At 38.5% G+C, this 15,851-nt stretch overlaps 1 protein-coding gene across 3 annotated transcripts in view; it reads right to left on the bottom strand.

Annotated features, from left to right (window-relative positions):
- Positions 1-10,228: 10,228 nt before the first annotated feature.
- The window catches only part of plekhg1.L (pleckstrin homology and RhoGEF domain containing G1 L homeolog), a 141,648-nt gene continuing 136,025 nt past the window's right edge, over positions 10,229-15,851 (bottom strand). For all 3 annotated transcript variants that reach the window (XM_018262980.2, XM_018262982.2, XM_018262981.2), the window contains 2 exons: positions 13,613-15,242; positions 10,229-11,491 (listed from right to left, as the gene is read on the bottom strand). In XM_018262980.2, coding sequence (XP_018118469.1) covers positions 10,395-11,491; positions 13,613-15,242 — 2,727 coding nt within the window. In that variant the 3' untranslated portion in view covers positions 10,229-10,394. The remainder of the gene's footprint in view (positions 11,492-13,612; positions 15,243-15,851) is intronic.

Here is a 15,851-nt window from a genome sequence, read left to right as displayed (position 1 = left end):
AACTGGATTATATATTTGAGTAAATATTCCCTTTTACATCTCTTGCCATTTTGTGATGGTCTGTGTGCTGCCTCAGAGATCACCTGACCAGCAATACTGCAGCTCTAACTGTAACAGGAAGAAGTGTGGAAGCAAAAGACAGAACTCTGTCTGTTAATTGGCTCATGCGACCTAACATATATAGTTTGTTAGGTTTGTTTGTTTGCACCATGAATCATACAATTCCCGGGGATGGCCTTTATTTTTTAAATTAGGAGGTTCCTATTTATGATTACCGAATGGCACATACTACTAAAAATAGTATATTATTAGGAAAATGGTTTATTTACATGAAGCATGGTTTTACATATAAGCTGTTTAATGCAATATATTTTTATTAGAGATGCACCGAATCCAGGATTCTGCCTTTTTCAGCAAAATTCGAATTCGGCCGAATCCTTCTACCCGGCCAAACCAAATCCAAATCCTAATTTGTGTAAGCAAATTATGGGCGGGGAGCGAAATCTCGTGACTTTTTGTCACAAAACAAGGAAGTAAAAAATGTTTTCCCCTTCCCACCCCCAGTTCGGTATTCCACCGAATCTTTTGCAAAGGATTCCGGGTTTGGCCGAATCCAAAATAGTGAATTCGGTGCATCCCTAATTTTTATAGAGACCTACATTGTTTAAGGGGTATAGTTTTCCTTTAAAGTCATTCTGACACTAAAACACTACTGTTTCAAATATGAATGTACATTAAAAGTTACCTATAGGTCATGTTGATCATTTTTTTGCTGAGAGGGTTTTTTTTTGTAAGTAATTGTTAGTTGAAGTTTCTAAACCTAAACCTGTTTTGCCAACTTGACTGTCCCATCTCAGCCTGTCAGTGAAAGTTTCTAATGCTAATGGACTCCTGCTGCACAAATATGGCAGCCCCCTCATACAGGAACATGAGGCATCAGACAGATAATGTAAAAGCATCCTGCAAATGCTTTATGAAAAAGTTATAAGTAGCTTTCAAAGGCAATATTATGATAATTATGAAAGTGTTTAATTTCTGGTGTCAGTATCTCTTTAAGTTCAGTGAATGTGCCTAGCCTGGAAAATTGTCACATATTAGCATGCCCACCTTGCCTGGCCTTTTCTGTGGAATGGGTGCCATGCCCTGTAAGTTTACAACTGTGCATCTTATCTATGGACTAGATTTTCTGTGTGTGTGTAAAAATGCTTGCTGGTGCTGATTGGTTGGGACTACCCCCTGTAGCTACAGTTTGCAGGAGTTTTCAATATTCTCTTGTTCTTGCAATAAACTAAAGCATTAAATATCCCTAACCTGCTGTCCCAAGAGACTTGTCAATATGCCTTCTAAACACTACCCTACAACAAGCTAAAGAAGACATTTGGTCAATGGGTTACTTACTGCCAGCCAAATTCAAACCCTAGAAGATTTATGGCAGTTATGCCTACTGAAGCTATTTTTAGAGTAGAGTTCACCAGAGGTTCGAGTTTGGGAGTGGGATTGCTCTCCTACAACCTGCATGTATTTATAGAGCGCCAACATATTGCGCAGCACTGTTTATAAATGTCACAATGTAAGGCCGAGGATAATTAGTAAATTATTATTGTACATGGAGCTCAGAAATCAGCACGATAAGCATCAGAATATAATAAGCAACCCAGTAGCATCAGCTTATATGACAGACAAACCTAATTTTCTGATGATTTGTGAGAACCCCTAAGCTGAGCATTTTAAGAGCCCCTCTAACAAAAGCCAAGATAGGAAACTCCTGTGACAACTTTGAAGGCCTGGATCATCACTACTATAGAGACGCTGAACCTTTCAGCTGGTGCAATAAGTTCAGTATAAAAAAAATGGCATTTCTATCCATATTAATTTTTAAGGTTTAGTTCTTATTTAAAGTTTCCCTTAGTATGGTGACCCTAAGGTCACTAATACTGTGCTTGGTACTGTTAAAATGTGCCCCCATTGGACATTGCCTTTGTTAACTGTAAATCTGTGCCCTATCATTTTGTCCTAGATTATCTGCCTTATGTCCCCACTGCGAGCAGGGCCACTTTAACAAAAGGGGCATCTGTCCAGGGCCCACTTATTTTGGGGGCCCACCAAAACGTTTTTTTTTTTGCTGGGAAAAGTCCCGGGTCCACTGGCAACAATCCTACTATGAATTATCGGGGTATTTATACATGAAATTGCACTTGTGCCATTCTACTATGAATTCTCTGGGTATTTATAGATGGGATTGCACTGTGCATACTGCTATGAATTATGGGGGCATTTATACATGGAATTGCCCCTGTGCCAGACTACTATGAATTCTGGGGGTATTTATATATGGAACTGCTACTGTGTTCATCAGTTTCAGTTTTCATTGTTTTTAATTTATTTGCCTTTTCCTTCTGACCTGGCTTTAACATGGGGGTCAGAGTTATTTTAAAAGTAAACAACCGCTTTAATGACAGGGAGCTCCACTTTCACAGCTTCACTACTTTACAGATTTACAGATTTGTGTTTTCTCAGAATTTGCTTCTCTCTTTGCTCTGCCTTACTGTCAATCTGCCACAAGCACAGACAAGGTCACAGAGACTTTCTGTTCATTGACCATGTTTTAGTGATATAACTTGCTTGTCTGGGATCAATGGAGTGCTCATTGTCCATTTCTACAGTGATTATACAGGAACAGCTAGGGTTAAAATGCTAATTATTCATTTTTTTGTAGTATACTGTCAGATCTGTGTTTAATATTATGATTATCCATTTAATACTGGCATGACTGAATTATGTTTTGTTAAGTGTGTGGTGTTTGAGGGTGTGGCCAAAAGTGGGCGTGGATCCACCAAATTTTTTTTGCACAATACCAGGGTAATGGGGGCCCACCAAGGCCTTAAAACACCCCTGACTGCAGGACTGTGTGTTGGGGAAACTTCATAATTAGGTAGACCACATTTGATGAGTGGCAGGAGAATGAACCCTTTACCCAGTGTTCCATTTGGAAATGCGGCATTGGTATCTTATCTGTTATGTATATGTGGGCACAGGCCTGGCCTGCATCCACAAGGAGATGCACCTCTATCTTCTGGGATTTCCAGAGAACAATAAGCAGTTGTGATTTTGGTAGTTAGTTGTGTGAAAGTGAAGGCAGGTCTGGAAAAACATTTTGCAACCTTAAAACTCAAGTGCTGTGCATGATGTAAGGACGATTTCTAAGAGACAACAGAGAAGAGTAAGGGGCTCATTTACTTTGTTCGAGTGAAGGAATAGAGGAAAAATAGTTTGAATTTCAAATGATTTTTTTGGCTACTTCGAATCGAACGATTCGAACTAAAAATCGTTCGACTATTCGATAGTCGAAGTACTGTCTCTTTAAAAAATTCTTCGACCCCCTAATTCGCCACCTAAAACCTACCGAGGCCAATGTTAGCCTATGGGGTAGGCCCCCATAGGCATCCTAACAATTTTCTGATCGAAGGAATATCCTTCGATCGATGGATTAAAATCCTTCGAATCGTTCGAACGATTATTCCTTCTATCGTTCGATCGCAGGAATAGCGGTAAATCCTTCGACTTCGAAGTCAAAGGATTTTACTTTGACGGTCGAATATCGAGGGTTAATTAACCCTCGATATTCGACCCTAGGTAAATATGCCCCTAAGTATTTGGATGAGTTCAGCATGGGACTGGGGCACACTGGACTTCCACATCAGGGGCCCACACCCCGTGGGCTCCCCACCCCTGCTGCAACTCCCCCCCACAACGAAAACCTTCTATCCTTGTGGTCACCATTGGGCCAGTGGGGAGATCAGTAGGCAGACAGGTCTCAGGCAGGTAGCAGGTCTGGGTGGCGGGGCCCACTGTTTTTTTCCCGGTCTCCTGCCGGCCGAGTCCAACCCTGGCTTGGTATAAGTTGGTATAAATGTTTAAGTGCTTATTTATCAATGCAAGTGTTGGGTAATATTTTACCATTTTTTTGCCCATAATGGAGAAATTACAATCAAAATGTTTGTAGTGGGGATTGCATCATTTCTGGCATTCAAGGTTTAAATGGCATCTATGTGTGATTCTTTAGGTGCAAGGATGCTTTGCCTATGGAGACGGCCTGTGGTGGGAATTCTGGCACATCTGAGGTGTTGGTATCGCCGGGGTTCACTTGTGTACAAGTGCCAGGAGCATGTTTACATCCAAGTACCTGCATCCAGTTTTCTGCAACTACAATTGCAGCTGCTATATTCTCATGCTGCATGCTCTTGTAAAGGGTGTTTTAATACATTTTGTCTAATGAAAGACAATATAATTCTGTAATGGAAAGTTGCTTAGAATCACATATTAAGAAAACTGTACACTAATATAATTCATTTTGTAACCACTGCACCAGTGGCTGGTCAGTTTTCTGTCAGTGATCCAAGAAAGAAAGGGAGCTGTTCTTATGTTGCTCTGTTTTGGAAATACATGAGAAACGTTATCTGAGGTTTCTGATAAACAGAACAACACTAGAACTGTGCTTTTCTTTTCTGTCACATTCTCCCTGACTATATCAGAGTTGGAAACTGACCAGCAGGCAGCTCTGTTACAAAATATGTTATATTTATCTTCAAAAAAAAAAATAGTATTTATCTTCTAAAAAAAAAGTTAGGGTTATGTAAAAATAGTATAACAAAACTTTGTATTCATTTGTTTTAAAGGTTAAAATGTCCTTTAAAGGAGAAGGAAAGGTTTCGTGCACTTGGGGGTGCCAAATGTTAGGCACCTCCAAGTGATTGTATTGACTTACCTGAAACACCGGGCCGGTGCTCCTATCAGCAGAAAACTGCACCGGCCCGGTATTATACCATTGAGCACCACGGAGCGATCCTCTTCTGTCTTTAAATTTCCCAGGGCAGACATGCAGTAGAATGAAAAAGCTGACTTTTTTAGTTAAAGTGCGGCTTTTCACTTTTCACTCACTTCAAGGAGAAGCCAGAAGAGGATTGCTCCGTGGTGCTCACTGGTATAACCCCGGGCCGGTGCAGTTTTCTGCTGATAGGAGCACCGGCCCGGGGGTTTCAGGTAAGTAAATGCAATCACTTGGGGGTGCCTAACATTTGGCACCCCCAAGTGCACAAAGCCTTTCCTTCTCCTTTAATGGAAGAAAATAATTAAAGGGGACCCATCACCCGGAAAAATGATTCAAAATCCTATTTTATCACAGTCAAGCAAAATGAACTTTAATTACACAATATAAATTATTTGAATCTTGTTCCCTTCAGTCTGAGAATTTATAATTATAGCAAGCAGGCAGGAGCCATTTTGTGGACACTGTTATTAAGTCTTGCATCATCTCAGGATCTTGTATGTTTACCAGAATGGGGGACCCGATGTCCATCCCCATGCACTGGTTACACAATTTAATTTTTAAAGAGAGCGGGGGAATGTGGGGAGAGCAGTGACATCTAGGAAGTGCTGAATGGAAAGTGAAAGTAATTGTCTGCCCCGCCTCTATGCCTAAGGCAGTGATCCCCAACCAGTAGCTCATGAGCAACATGTTGCTCCCCAACCCCTTGGATGTTGCTCCCAGTAGCCTCAAAGCAGGTGCTTATTTTTGAATTTCAGGTTTGGAGGCAACTTTTGGTTGTATAAAAACCTGGTGTACTGCCAAACAGCCTCAATGAAGGTTGACAATCCACATAGGGGCTACCAAATGGCCAATCACAGCACTTATTTGGCACCCCAAGAACATTTTTCAGGCTAGTGTTGCTCCCCATCTCCTTTTACTTCTGAATGTTGCTCACGGGTTCAAAAGGTTGGGGATCCCTGGCCTAAGGCATAGAGGAGGGGCAGACAATATTTGACATTTGAGAATTTTAAATGAGCTTACAACAGCTATGCATGCTTAACTAAAAAAAAAAATTGGATGTCATGTTTATTTTGAAAAGGACTTTTATTGTACAGATTTTTGTGTCTGGGTGACAGATCCACTTTACACCAATAGGAAACAGAACTATTAAATGAAAAGGTAAAACCACTGGATTTCGCAGTCTGTTAAAGACCCTCTTGAGTCTAGACCCTTTTGCCTCATCTACAAAAAAAAAATTGATTCTTTGTTGTAATTATTGACAGGATCTTAGTTCACTGTTCAAATTTGACAGCTTCCCAGTGTGGCAGCCCAGCATGTCATGATTGGCTCTGTGTGGCCCCCTCCCAGCATTTCACTGTTGACACTGTGTGGCCCCTCAGAGTGCTAAGCACAGTGTGGTCCACAGCATTTTAAGACCGGCATAGTGCGGGCCTAAGCATTTAACAGGGCACAGTGTAGCCCCCCCCCCAGAATTTTATAAGACACTGTGTGCCCCCCCCCCCCCAAATAGGCAAAGTGTTGCCCCCAGCATTTTACAACAGGCACATGGGCTGATTCACTAAAGGTCGATAATCCTTAAAGCACAGTTTTGTGCATTATTTAAGACGCGTTATTTAAGGAACGATTCATCAAGTATTTTCGCATGCATTAATAGACATATCGCAAGCATTAATTCTACATTTCTGCACAGCGGTATTCTAATCGCATTGCAATATTTATAGAATAGAATTAATCCTAACGCATTATTCACTAACATCTTTTAAGCGATAAAAGCATAAAATAGTGAGATAATTCCTGAAATGTAACACCTTCCAGGAGTAGGCATTACTAAACAACATCAGATGGATTAATAGAGGAAGATGTACTGAGGAGCTGTAGGGCAGCAATAAAAGACCTTTATGAGGATCTAGAGCCTTACCTACAGCCACTAACACATTTTCATGATACCTTGGGCAGAATGCACTACTTTCTGTGTCATGGAATTATATTAAGTTTCCCAGGGAAAGGAATGACTAGAATACTGTAAAAAGAGACTTCTACTCTGCCAGTGGCATCTCGAATGTCTTAGGTGCTATAGATTGCACTAAGAATGTGTGACAATATCAAATGCCCTAAAATATTGTACAGAATAACGAATGCTATAAAATACCGCACAAAATAACGCTTGCTTTAAAATACCGCACAAAATAACGCATGCTATAAAATACCGCATACAATTCAGCTAAAATGAATGTAAAAATATCACTTCTTAAGTTAGACAAGTGAACTTTTAGTGAATCGATTGTTAATTCAAAAAATATAAGAAGTGATAACATTTTTAAGGCATGCTATAAATAACACTACAATCTAAAAAGGGAAGAAGCCATGAGACACAATGTGTGAGGTTGGGTTAAATCAGGAGGCAGCGCAGTGAGACCTATGGCACTGGGCACTTGCCAGGGTAACAGGTTGACTGGATATTCAGATTTTTACATTTATATCTAGTTGGAAGGGACTGCATTTGGAGTGCTCAGAATGATCACCCAAATGCTATTACCTAGTTCTATCTGATAGGCAAATCAGTAAATGTAACCTTTTACATGCCTAACAAAGAATACTATAACATGAAATTTTATTTCTGAACACAATTAAGCAATACAGTGACCTTTATAAAGTGTACACTACAATTAGATAGTAGAGAATATTTATTTATTAGCCGAAAACAAGACTCTTAACATCAGCCACCATTTAGGTTTTCATAGAAAAAAAAAATCACAAACTAAAATAATTTAACACTCAAAAGGACCCAAAATATACATAATACATCTATAAACCAAAAAAAAACCCTTTTATACATTTGCTCAACATTGACATGTAAAAGCGGGGATATCTGCAACATGCATTGCTTATTTAGAATCCATTGTGAAAAATGGAAGGAAATGTTAATCGACATTAGCATTCATATTAATTACACATTTTTTTTACATACATAACTACAAGGTTTATTTTTTGCAAATACAAAAACATTTACTTTACAACTGGCCTTTTTTTTTTTACAAATATAATCAACTTTTGTTTAACAACAGTTTTCTGCAGAATTGTTGATCCCAAGACCATTTGACTTTTTTCCCCCTGCTTAGAACAAGATCCATTTAATGCTCACCCCTTTATGCCAAATTAAACTGCCATGGTCCAGATAATTCCAAAGACTAGTGACTGTGAAATAGGCACATGCACACAGTACTTGATTTATTTAGCTTGTCACGGGGAATTCAACTTCTGAGATGTACTGAGCTGTAGATCAGCAAAAGATTAGAGAAAGTCTTTCTTTTGCTGTAAACCCTGCCTCTTCTCTGGCACCCATTAGCGGAAATGTTGGAGAAAAGGTGCACATATTTGGACCTTGGAAAGTAAAACTTGAGAAAGCAAACCTCAAATTATTCCAGTGCAGAGTACATGAAATCTGGCAAACTACAAACATGAGGACACATGGCCTCAACTTTTACAATACAACCACAATAGAACGGCATGATAGTTTATAATGTGTACAATTGGAAGACTAAAGAAAACATTTATCAGCTAATATGGTATACTTAGTTTTTGTACTCCTACTATGAATATTTAGTTATTAAATATGATCCACTTCTGTTTATTGTAACAAATACACTTATACTCAGAGCATCATATACACTACGAAGGCTATGCAAGTTGTTTATGAACAGGTCCCTATTAAAATCCTATTGAAACATGGGTACAGTGGGGTTCAAATTAAGCCTGATAATGATAGTTTGTGCTGAAAACATGTGCACTTAGATCTCTGTTAGTAAAAAGCAAGCTGGTTTTATAGTTTACAATATCCCTGTCTACTGAAAGAACGTAATAATTTTCTTGCTTCCTGCAGTGTCCCTAATGTGCATCGGAGGAAGAAACTAGTCTACTATAGAATTATGGACAGTACACAACTTAACAACACCTAAAGCCCCTGCTCTAAACTAGCTAATGTACATGCTCCCACATGCAATAGCTGTATGAACATACACCAGAAGAGAAAAGCACTAAGTACTAAGAAAAATAGTCATCAAAGTGCTTCTGCACCAGAGAATTCACTGAAGTGACCCAGAGACCTAATATGCCAAATATTCAGAACAAAACAAAAGCAAATATAAAATAATTTGTACATGGCACAATGGAAGCACATACACATTTTGTTGAGGCGACAATTTAAAGTGCTTTGGTCCCTTTAATTATCAGTATATTAGTCTATTTAGAGTGGAGTTTTTTTGTGTATTTTGTCTACATGTCCCATCCTGAAACTACCCTTTTGGCACTGAAAAACCTAATGACCAAAACAGTTGGAAACACCAAAAAAAAAAAGTTTTTTTAAAGTTAAAAAGCTGAAAAAAGAGAAAAGGCACGGGATGCACAGCAGATAACAGATAAGTCCCAAAGAATCCCATTGTATACTACAGAGCTTATCTGTTATCTGCTGTGTATCTTGTACTTGATTGGACGCCCCCATGGCTACACAGCAGCAGTCTCTAAAGCAAACACCAGTGCAGGGAAAACAATATAATATATATTGTCTTTCATTTAAACACTTGAATTTTTTGGTTTTACTGTTCCTTTAAGAAGCTGTCCATGTTATGTGCCATAGGTTTGAGTCAATTGTCAGAATCAGGCCAACAAAGATAACAAAAAGATAAAGAACCTTGTACTAATGGTCACAATGGTTATTCTTGCATTAATAAATATAAGGATATTTCTGGTTGGGCCAAATTAAGTATGCCAATGATAATGTTGACTGGCAATTGTATAATTGTTTTTCTATACTTCAGAAGATTGGAATATAGATAATATTGATACTTTGTAGACCAGCAATAGCTGTATATCCAGAGAGTGACTAACCTAATAATAATGGGGGGCATTTTTTGGCTTGTTATCATTATGCAAATGTAAAGCCCTAAAGCCCATGAACATGGAGCATTTTAACCGCTACACTTACCAAGCTGAAAAGAGTGGCAGTCAAAATATGAATGTCTGGTGGACTCTATGGTAAGCAGTGACAGGAGGATAGAAGCTTTGTGACCACTGCTTTTTTACATCGGATTACCATGACAGACAAAAGTCGAAATGCATAAATCACACTGCTATGTATCAAGTGCAAATACAAGAAACAAACAAATATCCATATAGGCACAATATATGATACAGTGCAGGACAATATATAGTGAATAAAGTACCCCCTTTTGTAAAATATAAGGATATTATAAGTTACCGAGGAGTTTCATGACCATATAAAAACACGAGGCCGAAGGCCGAGTGTTTTTATACAGGTCATGGAACTCCGAGGTAACTTCTAATATCCTCATATTTTACAACTGGGGGTACTTTATTTATTATAATACACAAATTTCAATGAGTCATGTGACTGAATTGACATCAGAACTCACCGTTTATAACTGATGACATCAGAACTCACCGTTTATAAGGATATAATTTACAGGATATTCATGGCTTTTGTGTATTATAAAGCCATAATACAATACACTACATCTATTGATAATGCTATACATAAAGAAACAGGTATTTAAGCAAAACTACTTGAGCTGAGACACTGAAATTTTTCTCGAAGTGACTGAACGATATTTTGCTGATTAGAGGGTGGTGGTCTCCAGAGATAGTCGTTTAGTTTGTCTGCATCCTCATAAGCTAAAATATGTGAATCCGAGAGCTCCTTGCTGTTATAGGACTTGACTGGAGTACTGGGCACGCTAAAAGAATAGGTTATATTTGTACTACCGCAAGTCTGAGGAACATTTGGCTTCCCCTTTACTCCTGTTTTTATAGCCTGATGGGAAGCAATATCTAACTCATCCTCCTCATCTTCTGACTTGATCTCTACATAGTCATCATCATCATTGTCGTCTCCATCAGTATCCTTAAAGTTAGCGTAATAGTTCAGCGTAGCTATTTGAGCATTAAGAGAAGACAGTGTGTTCAACACCAAGACTTTCTGGGAGTCTTGCAGGGTAAGATCAGAGGTGTCTTCTTCCATTTGTGATTTCCTATCATCTCCAAGATGACTTAGATCTGTAGGCCTTTTAGGTTTTAAGATGGGCTTTGAAAGCTGAACGTTTGTTGGCAGTCTGTGAGAGTCTAATGTCCTGTTATGTAGTATACAAGATGAAGACTGTGATCGAATGTAAGGCTGAGGTTTTCCACTCCCTGTACTTTCTGGTGAATTAGAAGCACACATCATCTGTGCATTTTCACTGTGTCGCTGGCTTACACCACTCCACCTTGACTCGTGTGATGCATTCTGTAGTGACTTTGACAAAGATGGCACAGAACAAGCGGCTGTAATGTTTCTGTGAGGGCACCCAGAGCCAGGTTCTGATAAATCCGTTTTTGATTTGAATTCCTTTACATCCGGCCATGTATAAAATTCTGCCCCACCTCCACTGCCATTCAAAGACTGTAAAACAGAGCTATTTGATTGGAAACATTTACCTCGCTGTTGCCATTTAGATGGCGAGGCTGGTTGATGGCAAGTTGGGCTTAATGGAGAGTAACTGGGAGACACTACTTCTCGAGAGCCTTTCTTTGCTTCCTTTTGCACCCTCATGGGCGAGTCACGAAAGATAATCTGATCGTAAAGCTGGGAATACTCAGCGATTCTTGCACCTGTTAATTAAGAATACACAAAGGTTTGTCAATTTTCCTCGTATATCATCTCTTTTAACAAAAGTACTATATGAAAAGAATACAATTGGGTACTGTTTTAGAGTCTGAGACCCTTTAGGGCAATGGCACACCAGGAGATTAATTGCCAGTAATAAATCTCTGCTTCTGTAAAAGCTCTCCCACTGGCAATAATGTGAATCGCTGGTGGTAAACCCATGTGTTGCTTCAGTCTCCCAAAATCTTATGAAGAGGATTTTGAAAAAGAGGATTTTGCTTTTGTTTAAATTATTTATTCCCCACTAGATATTTCCCTTGACATAAGAATAGTTGAATAGCCCAGAAAGTTATATTAAAAGCATTCAGCATATGTTAGGAATACTTTGGGGCACTGCTATTACAGTTGCTCAAGTTGTGGCAACTCTTAGTAACCTATCATCGACAAAAAACAATGACTCCAGATCATGCCAGCATAGATATTATATTATCCCAAGTTTCAAACATCCATGGAGTACATAAGTATGTTTATACAAGCAATCAATGGATTAAAATAACAGATTTTAATTAGCACTGACAAATGAAATATGATTTTTATACAAAAGATGAGGTTAAGGGAAAGTATACACCTAGGGGCACATTTACTAAGGGTCGAATATCGAGGGTTAATTAACCCTCGATATTCGACCATCGAAGTAAAATCGTTCGACATCGAAGTCGAACGATTTAGCGCTAATACTTCGATCGAAGGATTAAATCCTTCGAATTGAACGATTCGAAGGATTTTAATACAACGATCGAACGAATATCCTTTGATCAAAAAAACATAGGCAAGCCTATGGGGACCTTCCCCATAGGCTAACATTGAGTTCGGTAGCTTTTAGCTGCCGAACTAGGGGGTCGAAGTTTTTCTTAAAGAGACAGTACTTCGATTATCGAACGATCGAATAGTCGAACGATTTTTAGTTCGATTCGTAGTCGAAGTCGTAGTCGAAGGTCGAACTAGCCCATTCGATGGTCGAAGTAGCCAAAAAAACACTTCGAAATTCGAAGTTTTTTTTATTCGAATCCTTCACTCGAGCTTTGTAAATGTGCCCCCTAGATACACTTCTTTTTCAACATGAACAATACTCTGCTTATTCTTTTAATTAAAATCCATATTCTTATTATAAAGCAGTAACAAAGCATTATATTGCTTTCACACTTATGGGGGAATGTAATAAAAGTTGCAAAGAGCAACAAATGTGCACAAATAAGAATTAAAATTCGCATTTCGCAATGTAATAAACATCTTTAAACTGTGATTACATTGCAAATTTTCATTGCGCATGCCCACTTCTTTTTTTTTTGAAGCTGTCGCAATCTTTTAGAGCAAACGTAACAACTTTTTTAGTAAGAAGTTTTTCTACATTTACTGCGCATTGGCACAAACTATAAAATTCGCAAGTCTTCTTCCGCTGTCGGAAGTGGACACTAACCAGTTTCCGGGTTTGCAAAAGCTATATTTAATTCTCGCAAAGAAAAATTGTTCACAAAGAGGCATAACTTTTCGCATTGCAAATATTTTTTCCGTTACTGACTTTTATTACGTTCCCCCGTTACGGTCTTACTATTAATTAGCCGAGTCAGTTTAGTTAATAATAAACTCTGTATAAACAACAATCCCATACACTCCTTGTTGTTGCTCTTATTTTCCAGAAGGGGATTATTTGTGTAGTGGTAAGCCAATTATCTACCTCCCAAGGAACCAACATACAGTAGCTTTCCCTTCTTATCTCAAGAAATAACAACTATATATTTTTTGTGATTAGTATAAGAGCCAAAGGGTATGTTCAGCACATGCCATGTTCACTGAACTCATACTGAACAATGGGTTATATTACCCCTTGACACAAAAGAAGGGTAATAAGGGGAAGTATTTATTTTTAAAGTAAATCATCAAAAGTTTTAATACTCTTGCAATCTTGCCCATTGACTCCACTTGATGGTCTGTCATGAGAAGTGGCCCCCTGAAATTTGGTCAATTTTACTCATGAAATAGGGCCTTTGTGACCACTTTTTAAAAACCCATTAATTGTGGACAAGCTCTCACATCCTAATAAGCAAGGTAATGATATAGTTGCCTACCAATAGCAGAGCCTCCTTGTTTCTTCTCTTCCATAATAGCTGCAAGATCCTTCTGTTTCGTTTTTTGTGATTTGTAAAGGGGCTGTTCTTGCTCTGGGCTTTTTATCTTTAAAAGCTGGTTTGCTTTTTTTATTTTTTGACTGTATTGGCGAGCCAACATGAAAACTTTGCTTTTTGATTTATCAGTGCTATCTAAAGCTTGTGAGGAACATGTATGTTCTGAATAGGGGATAGTGCTGTTTGAAGCAAAAATGGGCGATTCTAGAAAGTCTGTTTCACTTGCAATGGAAGTCCTCTTTAGACTTAGTAATGAGCCACTATTTGAACTTCCACAACTAATATTATCATTACTTATTTGTGAAGTGTTCAGTATTGTCCGTTGTGAAGACACATTTTCTGGTAAGCACAAAGATGACAATGAGTACTCCATATCTTTGCTGAAGCGAGGCATGCAAGATACATGACACCTTTCAAGGACATCATCTTTGTTTACAGGGAATGATGCTAAAAGCCGTTCACTTTTCTTCTCCTCGTTCTTCTTAATGTAGTTTTCCAAATCATTCCAGATTTCATCTACTTCTTCTGACAATTTATCTGCAGCAGATTTATGTGAACTTGAACCAGACTTTGAAGAAGAATAGCACACATCTCCATCTCTCACTGGTACACGATGATCCAATGATTCATCTTCGCTAAACTGTAGGCTATCTTCAGAAACAAACCTATCAAACTGACCACAAGACTGAAAATCAGTGCTGAGAGCCAAAAAATTGCTCCGTTTAGAACGCAATTTATGTTTTACATGCTCCAAAGATTGTTCTGGTAACTGAATAGAGTCATAAATGTTTTCCTCGATTATTCTAAGTTCTTGTGAATTTGAATTAGACATTCCTCTCTTTAGATGTTTCTCTTTATTTAGGAGAAGGGAGTTCCTGGTTCTATCAAACTGTTCTCTTAGAGTTCTAATACTAATGTTTTCTTGGCTTTGAGAATCCCCTCCTTCTTTAATCATAAGAGCATCAGAATCATGTCTCCTGGTGAGTCCCATCTGTTTCAGATCTTCATAACTAATATTGTCATAAACATGTTCAATATCATCAATGGTTAAGTCCTCAGAAGAGCCAAGACAAGAAAAATGTTGACGGCGTTCATGTGAACGATTGAAATGTTCATGAGGCCCAGACTTATGATAGTAGGTACATTTTTTTGCAGAACAAGATTTATTCTCTCCAACACTACTTGCACGTCTGACAATTTTGCACGAGGGATTTGGCATAGTGTCTTCTTCCATTAGACCAAGGTGCCAGCTACATGGTCGGCTTGATGCCACCCTTTCTTCCTGTGACCATGAGGATTCCAACCTGGTTGCAGATTCAGACAACAGAAACATCTGATAGTCATCATCATCTTCCTCATTTTCCTGTGTAGACCGCCTAGGAGGAAAGAGGGCTTGTCTAATTTGATGATCGGTCCAGATGTTTCTCAAAGCACCAGTACCTCCAAGGATATTCATCATAGAGTTGCTCTGTGATGTACCATGCTGTCTGCTTGGAAGATGACTAATAGAACTTGGAAAGAACTGCCCTGTATTCACCTTTGTTGACTCTTCATCTGACTGGCTTTTTGATATCTAGTAACGCAAACAGAACTGTGATTAGTCTATCAAATATGAACATTGTATAAAAGTCACAAAAATAAATCTTTTATTTATTTTAAACATTTGTTTAAAATATATAAAAAAAAACAATGCATCAGTTTTACTGAGCGCAAGAAGTTAATCTTAAAAATTAAACTGACAAGGATCATCAGTGCAATTGAAGTCCAAATAGGGTTGACACTTTTGCTGGGTTACAATATATTCATGGCGTTATCTTGCATGGCACATTTCGCGTAAACATGACGTCATCCCATGTGTACCAATGTGAGGATACCTTGGCCGGCATGATGACATCAGGGGTGGTGTTATTGCATCAGCTACATGCAATTCAGAGGACTTCTGCCCGGTTTTCAGAATGCTGAATACCAGGCAGACTGTTTTGACCCAAACAGCCCTTTGAACAACCAGGCTGTCCAGGTCAAAACTGATTAACAACCCATGTTCTGACTTCAGACAAAAAATTACAGGATTTATAAGAGTACAAATCAGCTACAAATTTGACATTTGTTCCTCTATAGTCTGCTGAATAAAGAGTTCTAGTTCTACTCAGTGTTAAGTTTGCTGGTATCCTTATAAAAGGAG

Source organism: Xenopus laevis, chromosome 5L (genome assembly GCF_017654675.1).
Source record: "Xenopus laevis strain J_2021 chromosome 5L, Xenopus_laevis_v10.1, whole genome shotgun sequence".
NCBI lineage: Eukaryota > Metazoa > Chordata > Amphibia > Anura > Pipidae > Xenopus > Xenopus laevis.
Note: the sequence above shows the minus strand (reverse complement) of the source record. Positions and strands in the feature narration are given on the sequence as shown.